Source organism: Vulpes vulpes, chromosome 8 (assembly GCF_048418805.1).
Source record: "Vulpes vulpes isolate BD-2025 chromosome 8, VulVul3, whole genome shotgun sequence".
In the NCBI taxonomy this organism is placed as follows: domain Eukaryota; kingdom Metazoa; phylum Chordata; class Mammalia; order Carnivora; family Canidae; genus Vulpes; species Vulpes vulpes.
In genome coordinates this window covers 54606620-54622276 of record NC_132787.1, presented here as the reverse complement: position 1 = coordinate 54622276, position 15657 = coordinate 54606620, and the positions used below count along the sequence as shown (strand labels likewise).

The 15657-nt window shown below is 41.1% G+C and overlaps 1 protein-coding gene across 1 annotated transcript in view; it reads left to right on the top strand.

The window, feature by feature from the left end:
* Nucleotides 1-2398: 2398 nt before the first annotated feature.
* NOTCH2 (notch receptor 2) overlaps nt 2399-15657 on the top strand; it is a 164122-nt gene continuing 150863 nt past the window's right edge. Inside the window, exon 1 of the mRNA XM_025988791.2 lies at nt 2399-2723. Within this exon, the coding sequence (XP_025844576.1) occupies nt 2651-2723 (73 nt within the window). The 5' untranslated portion in view covers nt 2399-2650. The remainder of the gene's footprint in view (nt 2724-15657) is intronic.

Here is a 15657-nt window from a genome sequence, read left to right as displayed (position 1 = left end):
TTTTAATAGTGACAAATCCAGTCTTTGCAGGTGATGTTTAAAATTTGTATAGAGCCCAGTCACCATGAACTATATTTAGTGAGTAAAGAGAATGCTCTAACTGGCAACTCTATGGGTCAACTTACTAAAAAGTAATGTTATTATCATTCTCTGAACATATTTGCACAAGGGAAATTCCAAAGCTATTTTGACTGATGATGTTATTTTTGAAAAGAGTTTCTAGCATCCCAAGGTGACTAGTCTCAATAATAGTACTTGCTAATTTACTGAAAAGTACTTATTCAAATCCAGTTTGGAACTTCATAAGCCTCTAATCATACCGACTTGCACTTGTTTACTGTTATTTTACATTCTAGTTCAAAATATATTATGTGATAGACACTGGGAATAAATAAGGCCATGGTCTTTGCCCATAAGGTCTTCTCTGAATTGGTTGAGAAGACAGAAATATCAGCAGTCCTGTGTAAAAAAAAAAAAGAGAGAGAGACATTTTAATAAGTTAAGAGCAGTACAGTGGAAAGACTGTCTGTTGAGGGGCAGGAATTTGTTACAGTGTCAGCAAAGCCTTCTCAGGACTGAAGTATTAATGATGATTAGAAGTTCACTAAGAGAAGGAGGGAAGGGGATGACAAGAGTCCTTCCAAACCAAGGGAACAGAAGGTACAGAGACTGAAATAAGAAGATATATTTTGGGGGTAATCTCAAATTGTTCAATACTGTTACGGTGTAAAGTTCACAATGGGGCAGAGAGGATGAAAGATGGGGCCTAGTGAAGTAGAGGCCTTCTATTTACTGCTTTTAAAAGTTTGGACTTTATCCTGTCAAGTAGGGAGGGAGAGGCTCTGTGGGTAGGATTTTCCTTCCCAGTAGGATTGTAAACTCTCACATCCAATTAGTTACATAGGTTTGCACACACCCCCCCCCCCCATTGTCTCAGATCCATCTCTTCCTTTCCATTCTGACATTTACCTCATTAGTTCAGGCCTTCATCTCCCCACGCCTGGAGTGTTTCACTAACTCCTGACTGGTCCTCAGATTCCAGTTCGCCTTTTGCTCCTGACAATCAATTTTACACAGGATTATCAGAGGAACTTTCCTTTCCATCAAGTCTCACCCCTGTTCAAAAGCCTTCAGTGATTTTCTATGATCTGAGAGATAGCTACTCTTCCCCCCCCCCCTTTCAGCTTGCCCCTTAAGATTTTACCAATCTGGTCCCCACCCCACTTCCCTCCTTGACTCCTGTCACTGCAAATAGTAGCAGAACTCACCTACTTATTCCCTTATCTGTACCTTTATTTTTATGGTGGCTATCCCCTGGAGTTTTACAGCCACACAAATCTTTCTGCTTGTTTTGTTTTCAGCTCTTTTCTTTCACAAATAGTAAGCCCACAGGTGCCCATGGAAGTATTTCCCACTCTCCTGCCCTGGAAGTAACCACTATTCTGCTTATATTCTATTACTATATATTGTGTGTCGTGCATCCATGGGTGGGATTTAGGTTGTTTCTAGTTGTTGGCTTTGACAGGGATTCAGAGTGTCATATGTGTTAATTGTCCGCTTTTACAAACAATGTTACAATGAATATCTTCAGCAAAACCTTTCCTGAATCCTGCAGGATTTTCCTCAAAAGTAGCTTGTGCAGGGGCATCCGGGTTGAGCGTCTGCCTTTGGCTCAGGTCATGATCCCGGGGTCCTGGTATTGAATCCCGCATCAGGCTCCCCATAGGGAGCCTGATTCTCCCTCTGCCTGTCTCTCTCTCTCTGTGTCTCTCATGAATAAATAAATAAAATCTTAAAAAAAAAAAAAAAACCAACTAGCTTGTGCATCCCGCATCTTCAGTATGATCCCTTTGTGCTGAGCACACTGCTAAGCAAAGGAAGGCAGTAAAGAAATGTTTGCTGAACGAATGGATGGATGGGTGAAGGTGAACGGTGCAGCACAGCCCAGTTGATGGCCACGTTCCTTTTCGGTGGGCTTTGGCCTGAGCCCCCAGGCCCTCCCTTGACAGCGCGGGCCCTTCCTTCCCGCATTCCTCCCGGCGGCCGGGGAGTGTGTAAGTGTGGGTGTGCGGGGGCGATACCCATCTCCCTGGACGACTCCGGCTCTCCGCGCAAGTTCACGATGGCCACCCAGCGTCTCAAGTTCAGGGTCCTCTCAGCACCTCCCTCCGCCGAGGCCAGGCTGGCCGTGCGCCGACCGAGTTAAGGCGCCTGGGGACCCGACGCGGGGGGAGAAGCGGAGGGTCCGGCGGCGGACTCGGAGGAGATCCCTCCGCGCGCAGCCCGGGCCGGCGCTTCTTCCTGCGGGAAACCCCTGGGTGCCGCGGGCGGCGGGGTCGGGCCCGGCGACAGGGGGCGGGGCTTGCGGGGAGGAGGCGGCCGAGGCGGAAGGACACACGAGGCTGCTTCGTCGCTCTGCCGAGAAAGTTTCAGCCGAACTTCGGGCGGCGGCCGAGGCGGCGGCCGGGAGCGGCAGGCTAGCGCCGCGGGGCGCGGGGGGCGCTTAACGCCCGAGCTTCGGCGCGCAGCGTGAGGCCGGGAGCCGCAGAAGAACAGGAGGAGAGGAGCGTGTGGGGGACCCTCTTTGGGGACCCCCTCCTCATGTGGATCTGCGCGGGCGGCGGCGGCGGCGGAGGAGGCGACCGAGAAGATGCCCGGCCTGAGCCCCGCTCGGCTGTGGGCGCTGCTGGCGCTCGGGCTGAGCTGCGCGGCCCCCGCGCGCGGTGAGTATGGGGCCGGGGTCGCTGTCCGCTGCGCCGAGTCACCTGGGGCGACCGTGCCCCCGTTCCCCACCCTTCCCGTCCTCCTCTCTGGAGAAGGCCGGGCTCCGAGGGAGGCCCCTCGGTGCCCCAAGTTTGGACACCGCCGGGGCCTCCTCCTCCGCACTCCCCGCTGCCCCCACGCCCCTTGGCCGCCGGCCCCACTCACGCCTCCGCGGTGGAAGGGGGGCCGGGCCACGAGCCTTGAAACTTGCTCTCCAAGTTCTTGAGTTCGGGCAGTTGGGCTGTTTTGCCCTCTGGTTCCGCGTTTCCTGGGGTCGAGCAGCCCGAGACGACCCCCCCCTCCGCCCCCCCCCCCCCCCCCCGGCCGGCCGGGGACCGCAGCTGGGCTGAGCAAAGGAATGCGGGACTCCGGCGTGCAGGGAGGGGGCAGGGCCTGGAGCCCAGCCGCTTACACCTTCCCTGCCAGCCGGAGGCACCAGCCGAGTGGGTGGGCTTGCTTCGGGTGGGGACAGGGTCTCGTGGGGCGCCCGGGTCCCGACACCCCAGTCCCCGCTCTCGGTCAGTCCACTGTGTTTTGCCGGAGTCTTTGAAAGGTGGAGGCAGGAGCGGTAGGGAAGCTGGCGTGGCTGCATGCTGAGCCACATGATTTAAAAATCTCAACTGCTGTTATTCTTTCCGAGGCGCTGAGCTCGGGCGCTGTTTGAGAGTCTGTGTTCAGCCCCAGGAATGTGGTGTGACGATCACCAACTCCTCCAACCTGGCAGCGGCGTTTGCTGCTCTTTTGGCATGGTGGGGGTGGGGCAGGGGCGGGTGAGGAAAAGTGGATACGTTAATTCAAAGTGCTTCCTTGGAAAGCCTCTCTACGGTTGGATATTAGCAACCATCTTTCTGAACACGGTTGGACCAGGGAAAGGAAACCGAATCACGTCTTATCCATCCCACCCACGATCTTAGATTCCGAATTTCTTCAGACTGTTCAGTAGAAAGAGCGCGGCTTTTGCAGCCCTCTGTAATCCTGGGTTCAAATCCAGCTCTGCGGTATGAACTCACCAATCAAGTGAGAATGAAATTACCCAGCTAATAGGATTAATTAAGAGAATGTATATTAAACCCATGGCAGGCAAAAGGTATTCAGAAAGTCCTTTCAGGGAGGGACCGTGCTTTATTTTTTATGAACTCTGCTTCCAGCGGGATGGTAGCTTGTGCATGTGATAGGGTCTTCTTTTCCTAGCTTCATCTGAAGGAAGATTTTACCTTTACTAACACACACACACACACACACACACACACACACACCACAAAACAACAACAAAAAAAACAGCTGATACAAGAGCTAAATCTTTGCAAAGAAAAAGTTAAGAGTTTTAGAAACATTTGCTCTTTGTTCATTGTTAACAGATAGTTGGCATGCCAATCACAGATGTTTAAACGACAAGTTTTTTTTTTTTTTTTTTTTTTTTTAAATCGCGGTACGGAGTTGTTTAGCACCAACCAGATCCTTCTTGGAAAGCTCAAATCCCATGCACCTCTGTGTCCCTAAGAATTTCAGAAGTGGACCAGGAGGCTATGTGATGATGAACCAAAATCATTGTTTTGGAAGAGTTTAAAAAAACAGGATGACATTTTTGCCTTTGATTTTTCTTTTGAGTGAAAGCTTGACTGCAAGTGTAGATTTAGAATAAAAAGGAGTATAAACAGTGGGCTAGTCTGAGGATTACAATCCTTGGTTTCTACCATTAACTTGCTTTAGTAAATAACTTAATCTTCATGATCAGTAGTCTCCTTACCTATGAAAAGAACTAAAGAAGTGATCTCCTTTAGAGAGTTGCAGGGAATAATAAATATGATTGCAAGGCGATTTGCAAAATTAGGTGTTAAATGGTTAAGACTGATGTCAGAAATAGGATTTCTCTGGCAATGTAGGGCTTCTCACATTCTAGGACCTCAGTACATAGAATATCCTTTTCTATACTTCTATACTGATGAGGTATTGCTATTACCAGCTAGCTTTTAGGCTTTTAGCTTTTAGCTAGCTTCTAGTCCTCTGAGTTACCTCAGAGGACTAGATATGGGTATTTTTTTAGACAGGAATTCTTCAGATACTAAACTACTGCAATAAAAGATATTTAAAAACATGTTTTTTGGTACAGATCTTCAGTCTTTTCAGAGTCTAGCGGTGAAGGCTTCTTCAATCTTCTTAATCTGTTATCATTGTTTTTGTCAAAGTACTGCACTCTTTAAAATTTTTGAGTGTTCCTGTATTTGGAATTATCGCCAATTGTTCATTTAAATGTCACTTGAGTTTCTAAGGCAAGAAGCAGTCAACCCAGTTGTCATTGTCAAACAGCTATCCAAAACCACCTCTTCCTCCTTGTTTTCTTTTACTTTGCAATGGGAAGTGTTTTCCTGGTTTTGTAGCCTGCTAGATAATTTCTCAGCTGAATTCTCTTGCTTTATAAAAAAAAATCACAAAGAGCAATGTTTTTTTCCTTTCAGATGAAGATGAAGTTTAGACTATTTTCCTTTTTCTTTCTTGTTCTTTCTGTATTATTAGTCTCTTTTGCAGGGGCAGTGGGTGGGAGGAAGGAGAGTGATTATCTTTTGTCTCTCTTCTTTTTCCTGATGTTTTGTTTTTAAAAAATATTTATATACATCTCCTTGGCATCCCTCTGCACTATTCCCATACTACTGTGTCTTCCAGAGGCTTTCTGTGGTATCGAGGAGTAATTTCTGGTTTACCTGAATTGTATTTGCTGACTTCAGGACCTTTAGAAAATGTTTAAATTCAGTGGGATATGCTTGGATGCTTCAGAGCAGCCTTACAATACATTTTAAAAATATCACACCCACAGAAATTCTATTTTGCCCACAAAATTTGCATCAATCTAGTTCCCACTCTGATCTGCCATTCCTAGTGGTTCTCCTTACCCCGTCCCCTATGATAGAACAAAGCTCAATATCCTGGTTGCATCAAAATCAGCTGAGGCAACTCTTGGACTCAACGCTCAGGGATTATGATACAGTAGGTCTGAGAATCTGTATTTTTCAAGGTTTATAGTAACTTGTTGGAACCCCACTGCTGGTTCATTATTCTGTCTTCAGCTGTGTATATGGGGATCTTTCCTTCTTAATTTTAATAATTGCCAGAATTAATCTAACCTTAGTCAACTATTCCAGTATCAAATATTCCTCCACTGTCAAAGATTTTTTAAATTGTTAATGTAAAAGCTATTGAGTATAATGCTATTTCTTCTTGTTCATCTGGACACAATGGGTCCCCATTGTCTCTTTAGAAGGGCTTCTTATATTTGAATGATATGTTATAAATCCTCTCCCTGATCCTTTTCTTCTGTGTTGTCTTTTTTTTCAAGCTTCATTCATATATATAATTTTTGGACTCCCTTTATTTGTCCTTAGTGGTTTTAGAGTAAAAAATCCTAAGCCATGATTTGAATGAAAATGTAAGAGATTTTACATTACCCTTATATTATGTTTCCACTTATTATTTAAGTGCTTTCTTTCTTGACATCTCTACGTGGATGCCACAACTTGAACCTATCATTTTCCTACTATTTTTTCCTTATTCTCCTTCTTCTCCTTCTCTGCAAATGATTTGACACCAAAGGTTTTATTTTCTTCTTTTTTTTTTTAAAGATTTTATTTATTTATTCATGAGAGACACACAGAGAGAAGCAGAGACATAGGCAGAGGGAGAAGCAGGCTCCCTATGGGGAGCCCAATGTGGGACTCAGTCCCATGACCCCAGGATCACCATTGGAGCCAAAGGCAGACCCTCAACCACTGAGCCACCCAGGCATCCCTCTTCTACTCTTCTATTTTTATTAGTCTAACGTATAATATTTTGGAAAGATCACTGGACTGGGAACCAGAAGACCATCATTCTCCTCCAGGTCTGTATTTAATTAGTAGTATAATCTTGTGGGAGGGATTTTGTGCCTCTATTTGCTCAGGTATGTTGTCCATAGTCACTGAGCCAATTAGAGTCAAGTAGAATTTCTGTCTTTTGGTCTGCAGTTCATGCCTCCTTCACTCTCCGCACCACTTCTGTCTTTTTACAAATGAACTCATGTACACGGAAACACTTAGAACATCCTCAAGTGCTTATTGTTAATATGTACTTCTTGAGGAAGAGAACTGTGTTTTTTCATTTATGTGTTTTTTTCTAGTATATTTACCCTGTACCTGGCACAGTGCCTTGGCATCTAATAGATATTTAATATTTGTTCAATTGAACAATTACTTTTAATTATTTTCCTTTTCTTTTTAAAAAGATTTTATTTATTTATTCATGAGAGACATAGAGAGGCAAAGACATAGGCAGAGGGAGAAGCAGGCTCCCTGCAAGGAGCCTGATGTGGGACTCGATACCAGGATCCCAGGATTACAACTGAGCCAAAGGCAGATGCTCAACCACTGAGCCACCCAGGTACCCCACTTTTATTTTCTTATCCTGAACTACTATCGTACTCCAAGACGGTTATTTATTTATTTATTTATTTATTTATTTATTTATTTATTATAGTATTTTCCAGATACATTGCTTACGTTACATTTGGGGGAAAAACAATTTTTTCCCTTCCCCTGAAGTTTTATTAAACTTGCCATTTTGAATTTGTGTGTGTGTGTGTGTGTGTGTGTGTGTAGTTTCTTCTTTCTCTTTTTTTTCTGTTCACTTCTGCGAATCATAAAGGTCACTTTGACTTTGGAATTTAACCTCAAAGGCACTGGCATCCACCCCCTGCCTCTTACTTGAGCTGTTTCTACAGTTTCCTGTATTACTATATTATGAGACCAGCAATTTCTGTTATTTTGCTCAGAATTGCCACACTTTATTGTAATTTGGTCATTTGGGAGATTATTGGAATAGTTTTAAAATTAGAGTTAACTAAGTTTTTTATGCTTGTTTTGATGATTTTTTTTGAGTTTTTTTTTACATTATGAGCTGAATATTGCAAACTAGTATTAGACTAAGAGGATGCATACATTTAATAAAGTTTGTTTTTTTTCCTACCAAGGGAGCTCCCTAAAAACCACTACCACCAACAAAACTCTAAAGATGAGATGTGATAAATGAAACTTTGAGAGAACCATATAGTGCATGAGCTATCTCTGCAACACGATTTGCTCCTTGAGGGTAGACACTGTCACACACATCCCTTCTCTGGTCCATAAAATTTGTCTGGCATATGCCAAACATGTAGAGTCATCCAAGCAGCAGGTTGGCTTTGTCACAGCACCTGTGACTCCTGCTCTGTCCTCCCCACCTTTGGGACATTCTAGAGAAGAGGCTGTTGGTGATCAGGGGTGTGTCTTTATGCTCTTTTCTCCTTTGAAGAGAAAAGATCAGTTGAAAGCTGACCCCACCTACAGACATTTATGCTATCTCTTTTTGTTAATTAATGGGTAGCTGAAATTTTCCTCTTTGTTGACCTATGTGTTGGCAGAAACTTTAAAATTCATCTAGTCCAAAAAAAAAAAAAAAAAAAAATTCATCTAGTCCTTCTATCCTTTCCATACTGGATCTGCTCCTCTTACAACATCCTGGTCAAGAGGTAGCCTACCTTCTTTATGCTTTAACAACTCTTGTGGTATCTCCCTGCCTTTGGAGGCAGCTTCGTTCATCTCTGGACAACTCTGATTTTTAGAAACATTTTCTTATATTCAGTTGTAATCTGTCTTCATATGACTGGTGCCCATTGGCATCTTCTCAGGAATTTCCCTTTTAGTGTTCTGAGACCTGCGTGAGTGACAAGGATCCAAAGGGGCACTCTTTACTGAACTGTTACCTACACCTCCATAAAAGGTTAGACCTAGTAAGGAGCACAGAGATGATTCCATCTGGAGTGTTTTCCTGGAGATTCTGATTCAATGGGTCTGAATAGTAACTGGGAATGTGTATGTTTAAGAAATAGCCAGTTAATTTTTGTATTAGGGAAGTTTGGAATCATTGCAGAGTGAATCTGGGGAAATAGGATTTTTTGGTTTAATTTTTGTTTGTTTGTTCTATGATGGTACTTAGAGATAGGTTGCTTTGCCTGGGTCTTGTGATCATTTTTTACCCTTGAAAGTGCTTGCTTCTTGCTAAATGCCTAGATTGCTGGGGGTTAGCTCTGATATCCCCAAAAGGCTAGTAAAGTTGTTTATTTTGTCTTAAAAAATAATCTACAAACTGTTTAGAATCTTAGGGCTGCTGTGTATGTGTTGTGTGTGATTTGGTGGTAGCCTCCTTATTCCCTTCATCAGAATGTTACCAGAGATGTTCCATGGTCTTTTTGGTGTCCACTAAGGAATTCTGTCCCTAGTCCTTGTGAATGACACTGCCTTTGAGGATGTCTGCTTTGTTAACCTATGAACACACATCTGGTATCAGGGATTTCCTTCAGATGTGTTAGTGCAAAAAAGATTTAAAAGTCACTCATTTCAGGCAGTCCTGCCTTTGGGCTGTCTGGGCAAGTTGAAAAAGGAAGGAGAGTGAATAAGGAACCTAGCATCTCTTGGGCAGAATAGAGCATTTTGTAAGAAGGGGCCCAGAAGTGCTCCTCTAATAAAGATGCTTAGTATTGCTGTCTTTTGTAGGAACTAGAAAGTGGCTTCATATCTGAAAGGATAGGCTCTTGGCCTCTGGATGAGACAAAATGCAGTGTTCTTTTGTTAGGGGAAGGGGGTTTGCTGTAGATCTGTTCTTTTTGCCCTCCTCTCCTTTCTGAGGCAAACACCAGTTGTGTGGCAGAAAATACATTGTGACCTTAAAAAGAAGAGTAAAACCAAGAAGGGGCGGGTAATAAAAACCATAGCTTGGAGTGAGAAAAGTGAGGTAATCATTGTATTAATTTATTTATATGTGTAAATATGGAAGTTCTATATACAACTCTGGTAGGAGCCCTAATTATTGGCTTTGAGATTTGTTATCTTTGTAGCTCTCCTGTCCCAGTCATGTATTAAGGAGGATTGTGGTATGTTGTTCTTCTTAATTTGTGTGTTTCATCATGTGGTAGGGATTAAAGGGTATTCTGCTTTGGTAGATGTGGGAATCATTGACCTAGCAGAAGATAGGGGCCTGCCCCCAAGGAGCAGACATCATCATGGAGATAAGACAGATGAGCACACAATTAGGAATATGAAATACAAGTCATTTAGGTCACTTATCTATGGTCTCAGAAAGCAGCTTCCTGGAGTCAGGGTGACTAAGAGCTGTAGGGTCTAGGGAAGTAAGCTGCAGGTCTATTAGGACACCCCTGCTGGGAGTCTGCTATTCTCCTCTTTCTCTTTTGTAATTTAGAAGTATCAAAACTTAACTTGGGGAAAAGATAAAGACCTCTTTGTCTAGTAGGGGGTCTAAATGTAAATTTGGGACTGGTTGTGGTATGTATTATGTCTGTCAGTGGGTTTGTGGCAGAAGAGAGGGCTGTGTTTTTAGTCCTGGATGCCAGGCCTGATCTGGGATGAGTCAAGGTAGAGATACCTTTTTTGGAAGCTCTAGTTCTCAGTGGCAGTAGCTGAAGGAATTTCTTGTCATGGCCAGGCAGTGACAGAGGTTCAGTATGGACACACCCAGAGCTGCTGCCTCAGGTGGCATTGATTAATCACCCCCTCTGCTTGTCTTGGCAAAACCCTGTTCTACCAGCTCCTTAAAGTTTGTGTTTTACTAGATAATGACCGAACAAAGTCTTGGGGGTCATTTTACTGTCCCTTGCCACTCTTGAATGGCAGACCAGTTGCCGTGGTTCAGCTCTGGTACCCTTGGTCTTTGGCCGTTCAGCAAAGGGCCTTGGTCTTTCCTCCCCTTGACTGAAGCACCTTCCCTAGAGGTCTGCTTGAGGCAGTTTCTGGTCTTCAAGTCAGTTCCTCTCAGAATATTGGCGCCTAGGCAGTAACTCCATTTCTTTGAACACATCAGCCAAACATCATGCCAAGATGGACTCATCGCTTCACACAGACAGGTTGGATTTATGGGTGTTGCAGAACCTGTTTCTGTGTTAAGACTAGCTCCCCCACCCTTATATACATTTAATCATATGAAGAAAGCATCTGTGTATCTTACAAAGTAAGGAAAACATGACTATAATATTTTGATTAGAGTTGGATATCGCTCCCTTAATAATATGTTGTCTTTTAACAAGTAGCATCACTTTAAAATACAACTTTGCTTGCTGGATAAAGTGTTGTACAAGAAGCTGTGGTTACATTCTCAAGTATACTATATTGTTCAGAGGCAGGTGCATTTTAAAATTGTTGTTTGCTTCTTTTTCATTTCTTTTTACTCTCATATGTCTTTTTTTTTTTTTTTAAGATTTTATTTATTTATTCATGAGAGACACACAGAGAGAGAGAGGCAGAAACATAGGCAGAGGGAGAAGCAGGTTCCATGCAGGGAGCCTGATGTGGGACTTGATCCCAGGACTCCAGGACCACGCCCTGGGCCGAAGGCAGGTGCTAAACTGCTGAGCCACCCAGGGATTCCTCTCATCTGTCTTTTGAGGAGATTCTGAAGTTTTTAAACCTTGAAGATTAAATAGTCTTTTTAAACTAGACCGTAAAAAGGACAGGATTGCTAGACTGGCATATTTATTCAACATTCAAATAAGAATAATTGAATAGTGTTTATTCACTAATATTTTATGTTGAATTTCTGAATATGAATATTCAGAAAACTAGATAGTGCTAATGTGTTAACTTCTCTAAATGGTAATTGTAATAAGCTGCAAAGAAATTAACTCTGCTTTCATATGCTTTTGTCTGTCTAGAAAGTGTTGAGACTCACTGAAGTTTGAGGATGTGTATATTTTGATTATGATATTTTATTATATTTTTCTTTGCTATGAACATGCTTTTATTTATTTGCTAGGTCTTCTTTAATTGGAGATGTTAAGGACATTTACTTAATTACATTTAAAGCACTTTCTAATCTTTATGAGGATTATTATAGGAAAAACGTATCTTGTGAATCATGTAAGTCCTTGGTCGTATGTTACTATTGAAAGTAAGTTACAATATTTCATGAATCCTATGACATATTTCCTAAGAGATTTAAGGAAAATGGTTATAACTAAAAACAAAGATTGTAATATTTTAAGGTAGGTTTACATAGTAACAATTAATTCTCATGTTGTACCTAATTAACTTATACAAGATTTTTTTGGGGGGAGGGGAAGGTTACTTAAAAAGTAATTATATTTAAAAGTAGCTAAAGGCATTGACAAATCTAGAAAAGTGTGAGAAAAATATTCACAATCATACCACTGTTAATATTTTGGTGTACATCTTTTGGTCTTTTTTTTCTACCTTTAGTTTTAAAATGTTGATTCATAATATAAACACAATTTTCTGTACTTTCTTTGATGATTATGAATATTTTTCATAGTTTCAAGCACTTTTTATAAATTGGGAACCAATTATGGAATGAGTGGGAATCAACATTGATTAAATAATGTTCTTATTTTTTAAAAGACTTTTTAAAGGTTTTTAAACCTTTAAAAAGGTTAAAAATTTTAGGGGGAGGAGGGGCAGGTGGGGAGGAGGAGAGAGAGAGAGTCTTAAGCAGACTCTGCATGGAGTGTGGAGCCTGATGCAGGGCTGGATCATATGACCTGAGCTGAAACCAAGAGTTGGGTGCTTAACTGACAGTGCCACCCAGGTGCCTCGATAATATTCTTATTAATAGGGTTATGATGTTTTGGCCATTCTTTGGTTTGGTTACTTATTTAATTGGTTTCATTTTTTTTTTTCTGTATAAATGATACTGATCCTCTTCATACAGAAAAAACGTTCCTCATTAGGATTTTTCCTCATTAAGCTAGATTTGCAGAAGAAGAATTTCTATGTCAAAGAGTGATTTTAAAAAATAGGGATACAGAAGGTAAAAACAAACTGGAAAACATAAAAGAAAATTAAAATCTCCAATAATTCCATCACCTCCAACCAAAACCCATAGTTAATATTTTGATACATTCTAGACAGTTTTTTTTTCTGTGTCTATCATTGCAATTGGGGGTTTTAGCATACGTATAGCTTTATCATCTGCTTCTGTACTACTTAAAATATTGTGAATATTTTCTTATATATATATGTTCTTTAAGAATATGAAAGGCTGCATACTGTTCTGTCTTAAGAATCAGCTATATATATAATTTAAACTGAAATCAATTATTAGTTTCTAATTTTTTAAAAAAGATTTTATTTATTTGAGAGAAAGAGTGAGTGAGCATGAGCAGGGGGGAGAGGCAGAGGGAGAAGCAGACTCCCTGCTGAGCAGGGAGCCCAGTTCAGGAGACCTGAGCCAGTGGCAGATACTTTACCGACTGAGCCACCTAGGTGCCTCTCTAATTTTTTTCATAATTATAAATAATGTTACAATGAAATTCTTATATCTAAATCTTGGTAGGAATATTTATTTTGTTAACACTAAGCTCTCAGAAGTCAAGTTGTTGTGTCAAAGAATATGGACCTTTTTGTGACTCTGATACTGCCAAATTCTCTTCCATATAGTTTGACCAAGTTATACTTCCATCAGCAGAATATGAAATCGTCAGTGTTGCCAGCTATGTTCAACAGTAGTTTTTATTTTTAAAACTTTTAACCAATTTGATAAATGGTAAATGCTACCTGACCTTAATTAGCCTTTCTGATTACACAGTGATATTGAATCATTTTTCATATGGTCAGTGGCCACTTCTTATTTACTTATTTTTGTAAACTGTGTCTTGTACCCCTCAAGGCATTCATTTTTTGGTTACTGATTGAAAAAGCTATTTATATGAAAGATATTAGTCCTTTCTTTGTCTTAAATGTGTTTATAGACAAAAGTATTTATGGACAGGTTAAACTATGTAATATCAAATTGCTACAAATATATATGTATTTTTCTTCCAAATGTTTATTTAAATTCTAGTTAGTTAACATATAGTGTTATATTGGTTTCAGGAGTAGAATTCAGTGGTTCATCGCTTACATATAACACCCAGGGTTCATCATAACAAGTGCCCTCCTTAATTCCCATTACTCATTGCTACCAATATTGATATCAAAAACCATATATTTAATAGATTAATTTTTTTAATCCTTTGACTTGTAATGAGCTTGGTCAGTTTTCTTTGTATTTGTTAACTGCTGTTTTCATTAGATACTTTAAAATTCTAATCTGACCAAGCTGTCAGTTGTATGTGCTCAGGAAATGCACATTTAACATTTTATAAAAAGATACTAGAGGAAAACAGTAAATTCTGGAGCTAAATATGTGATTTTTGGTGGGTTAAGGGTAATCTGTCTATATCCTGTCTTCCTGGATAATCAAGATTTTTGAAGTATGTAACATCCCTGAAAGGCAGGACTAGTGCACTACTAAATCTGACATTTTGACCTAATTGACAGTTGTATTGTGGTCTAGCCAGTCAGTTTGGTCAGACAACAGGATGACTAAGATTCCCTCCCCTCTCTCCTCACCAAATTGATTAGTTGTGGGACAGAGCTGACTGAATCAACCTGTTGTTTTGGCACCCCATGGACACCACCTGTTTGTTCCATTTCTTCCTCTAGCCTCCTACTGCCCTAGTGCAGTGCTGTGTGCACAGTGGGTAGGAGATCAATGTTGTTGCTGAAGAATGTTGCAATAAAGAAGAGTAGACTGCTTGTTTTTCAAGCTTGTATGTTCTTAAGGTACCCTGCTGCTTTGGACATTAAGAGCTCCAGCTGAACTGTTGTATGTGGAAGCCCTGCAGGTCTTCAGTGTTTGATTCAGAGTAATTTCAGGCAATATGAATGCTTTCTTAAGTATCATTGGAATTTACTGGGCTGGTTGTTTGCCAGCTATTGCCATATTTAGCATGAAGAAACCTGGGGAACAGGGACGTTTCTGACCAACCAAAGAAGGAAGCCTTTCTCAAGTGGATTGCGACTCTTTTTTTTTTTTTTTTTAAGCTGTGGCTAAGAGAATGCCAGTTAGGAGTTTGGGTTTGTGTCCATTGGTCTTTGTTTCTATGCCCCATCCACAAAATTAATTTGAGTGGGAAAAGAGATTTGATAGTGAAGCTCTTTCTCACTCTGGAGTTTTAATACTGTTTCTAGGAGGAATTAGGGAATTCTTAAGCCTCCACTGAGAGGCTTAATCAGCAGGTGAAGCTGCTGATTAAAAACAGGGTAATGGGTATTTATTTATTCTCATCTTTTTTTTTTAAACGCTTTGACTCGCTATTCATCTTTTATTCATTTTTTAAAATATTTTTTTCTTTATTTATTTATGATAGTCACAGAGAGAGAGAGAGAGAGGCAGAGACACAGGCAGAGGGAGAAGCAGGCTCCATGCACCGGGAGCCCGACGTGGGATTCGATCCTGGGTCTCCAGGATCGCGCCCTGGGCCAAAGGCAGGTGCCAAACCACTGTGCCACCCAGGGATCCCCTATTCTCATCTTTCTTCTTGAAGGCTTGTTCATTTTCTGCTTTGTCATGGTCTGAATTTATTTTGGCCCAGTTCTTTTCTCCATCCTTCTTTTGGAACCATCAGCCTTCCCTTTATGGCTTAAAATTTCTCTGCCTGTTTTTCCATTTTAAAGATGAAGATAGTATTTGGAAGGATCAGTCAATATAACTAACATACAACTCATTTTCATAAAGTAAAACAACCTCAATATTTACATAGCAATGTAGAGTTTACAGCACCTTCTTATATAATTACCTCCTTTAATCTTCACAAAACTTTGGTGGAAACTGAGCCTCAGCGGAATACTGGCTTGTATACCATTGTTTAGGTCTAGATAGTAAGTGGCAGAGCTTGGACTTAAACTTGTGGTTTGACTTTTTAAACCTCAGGTTTTTTTTTTTTTTTTTTTTTTTTTTTAACACTGTTGAATTCTTACTATGTGTCTGTCATTCTGCTAGGGCTTTACATATATTTCCTCATTTGATTTACATGGCTATCCT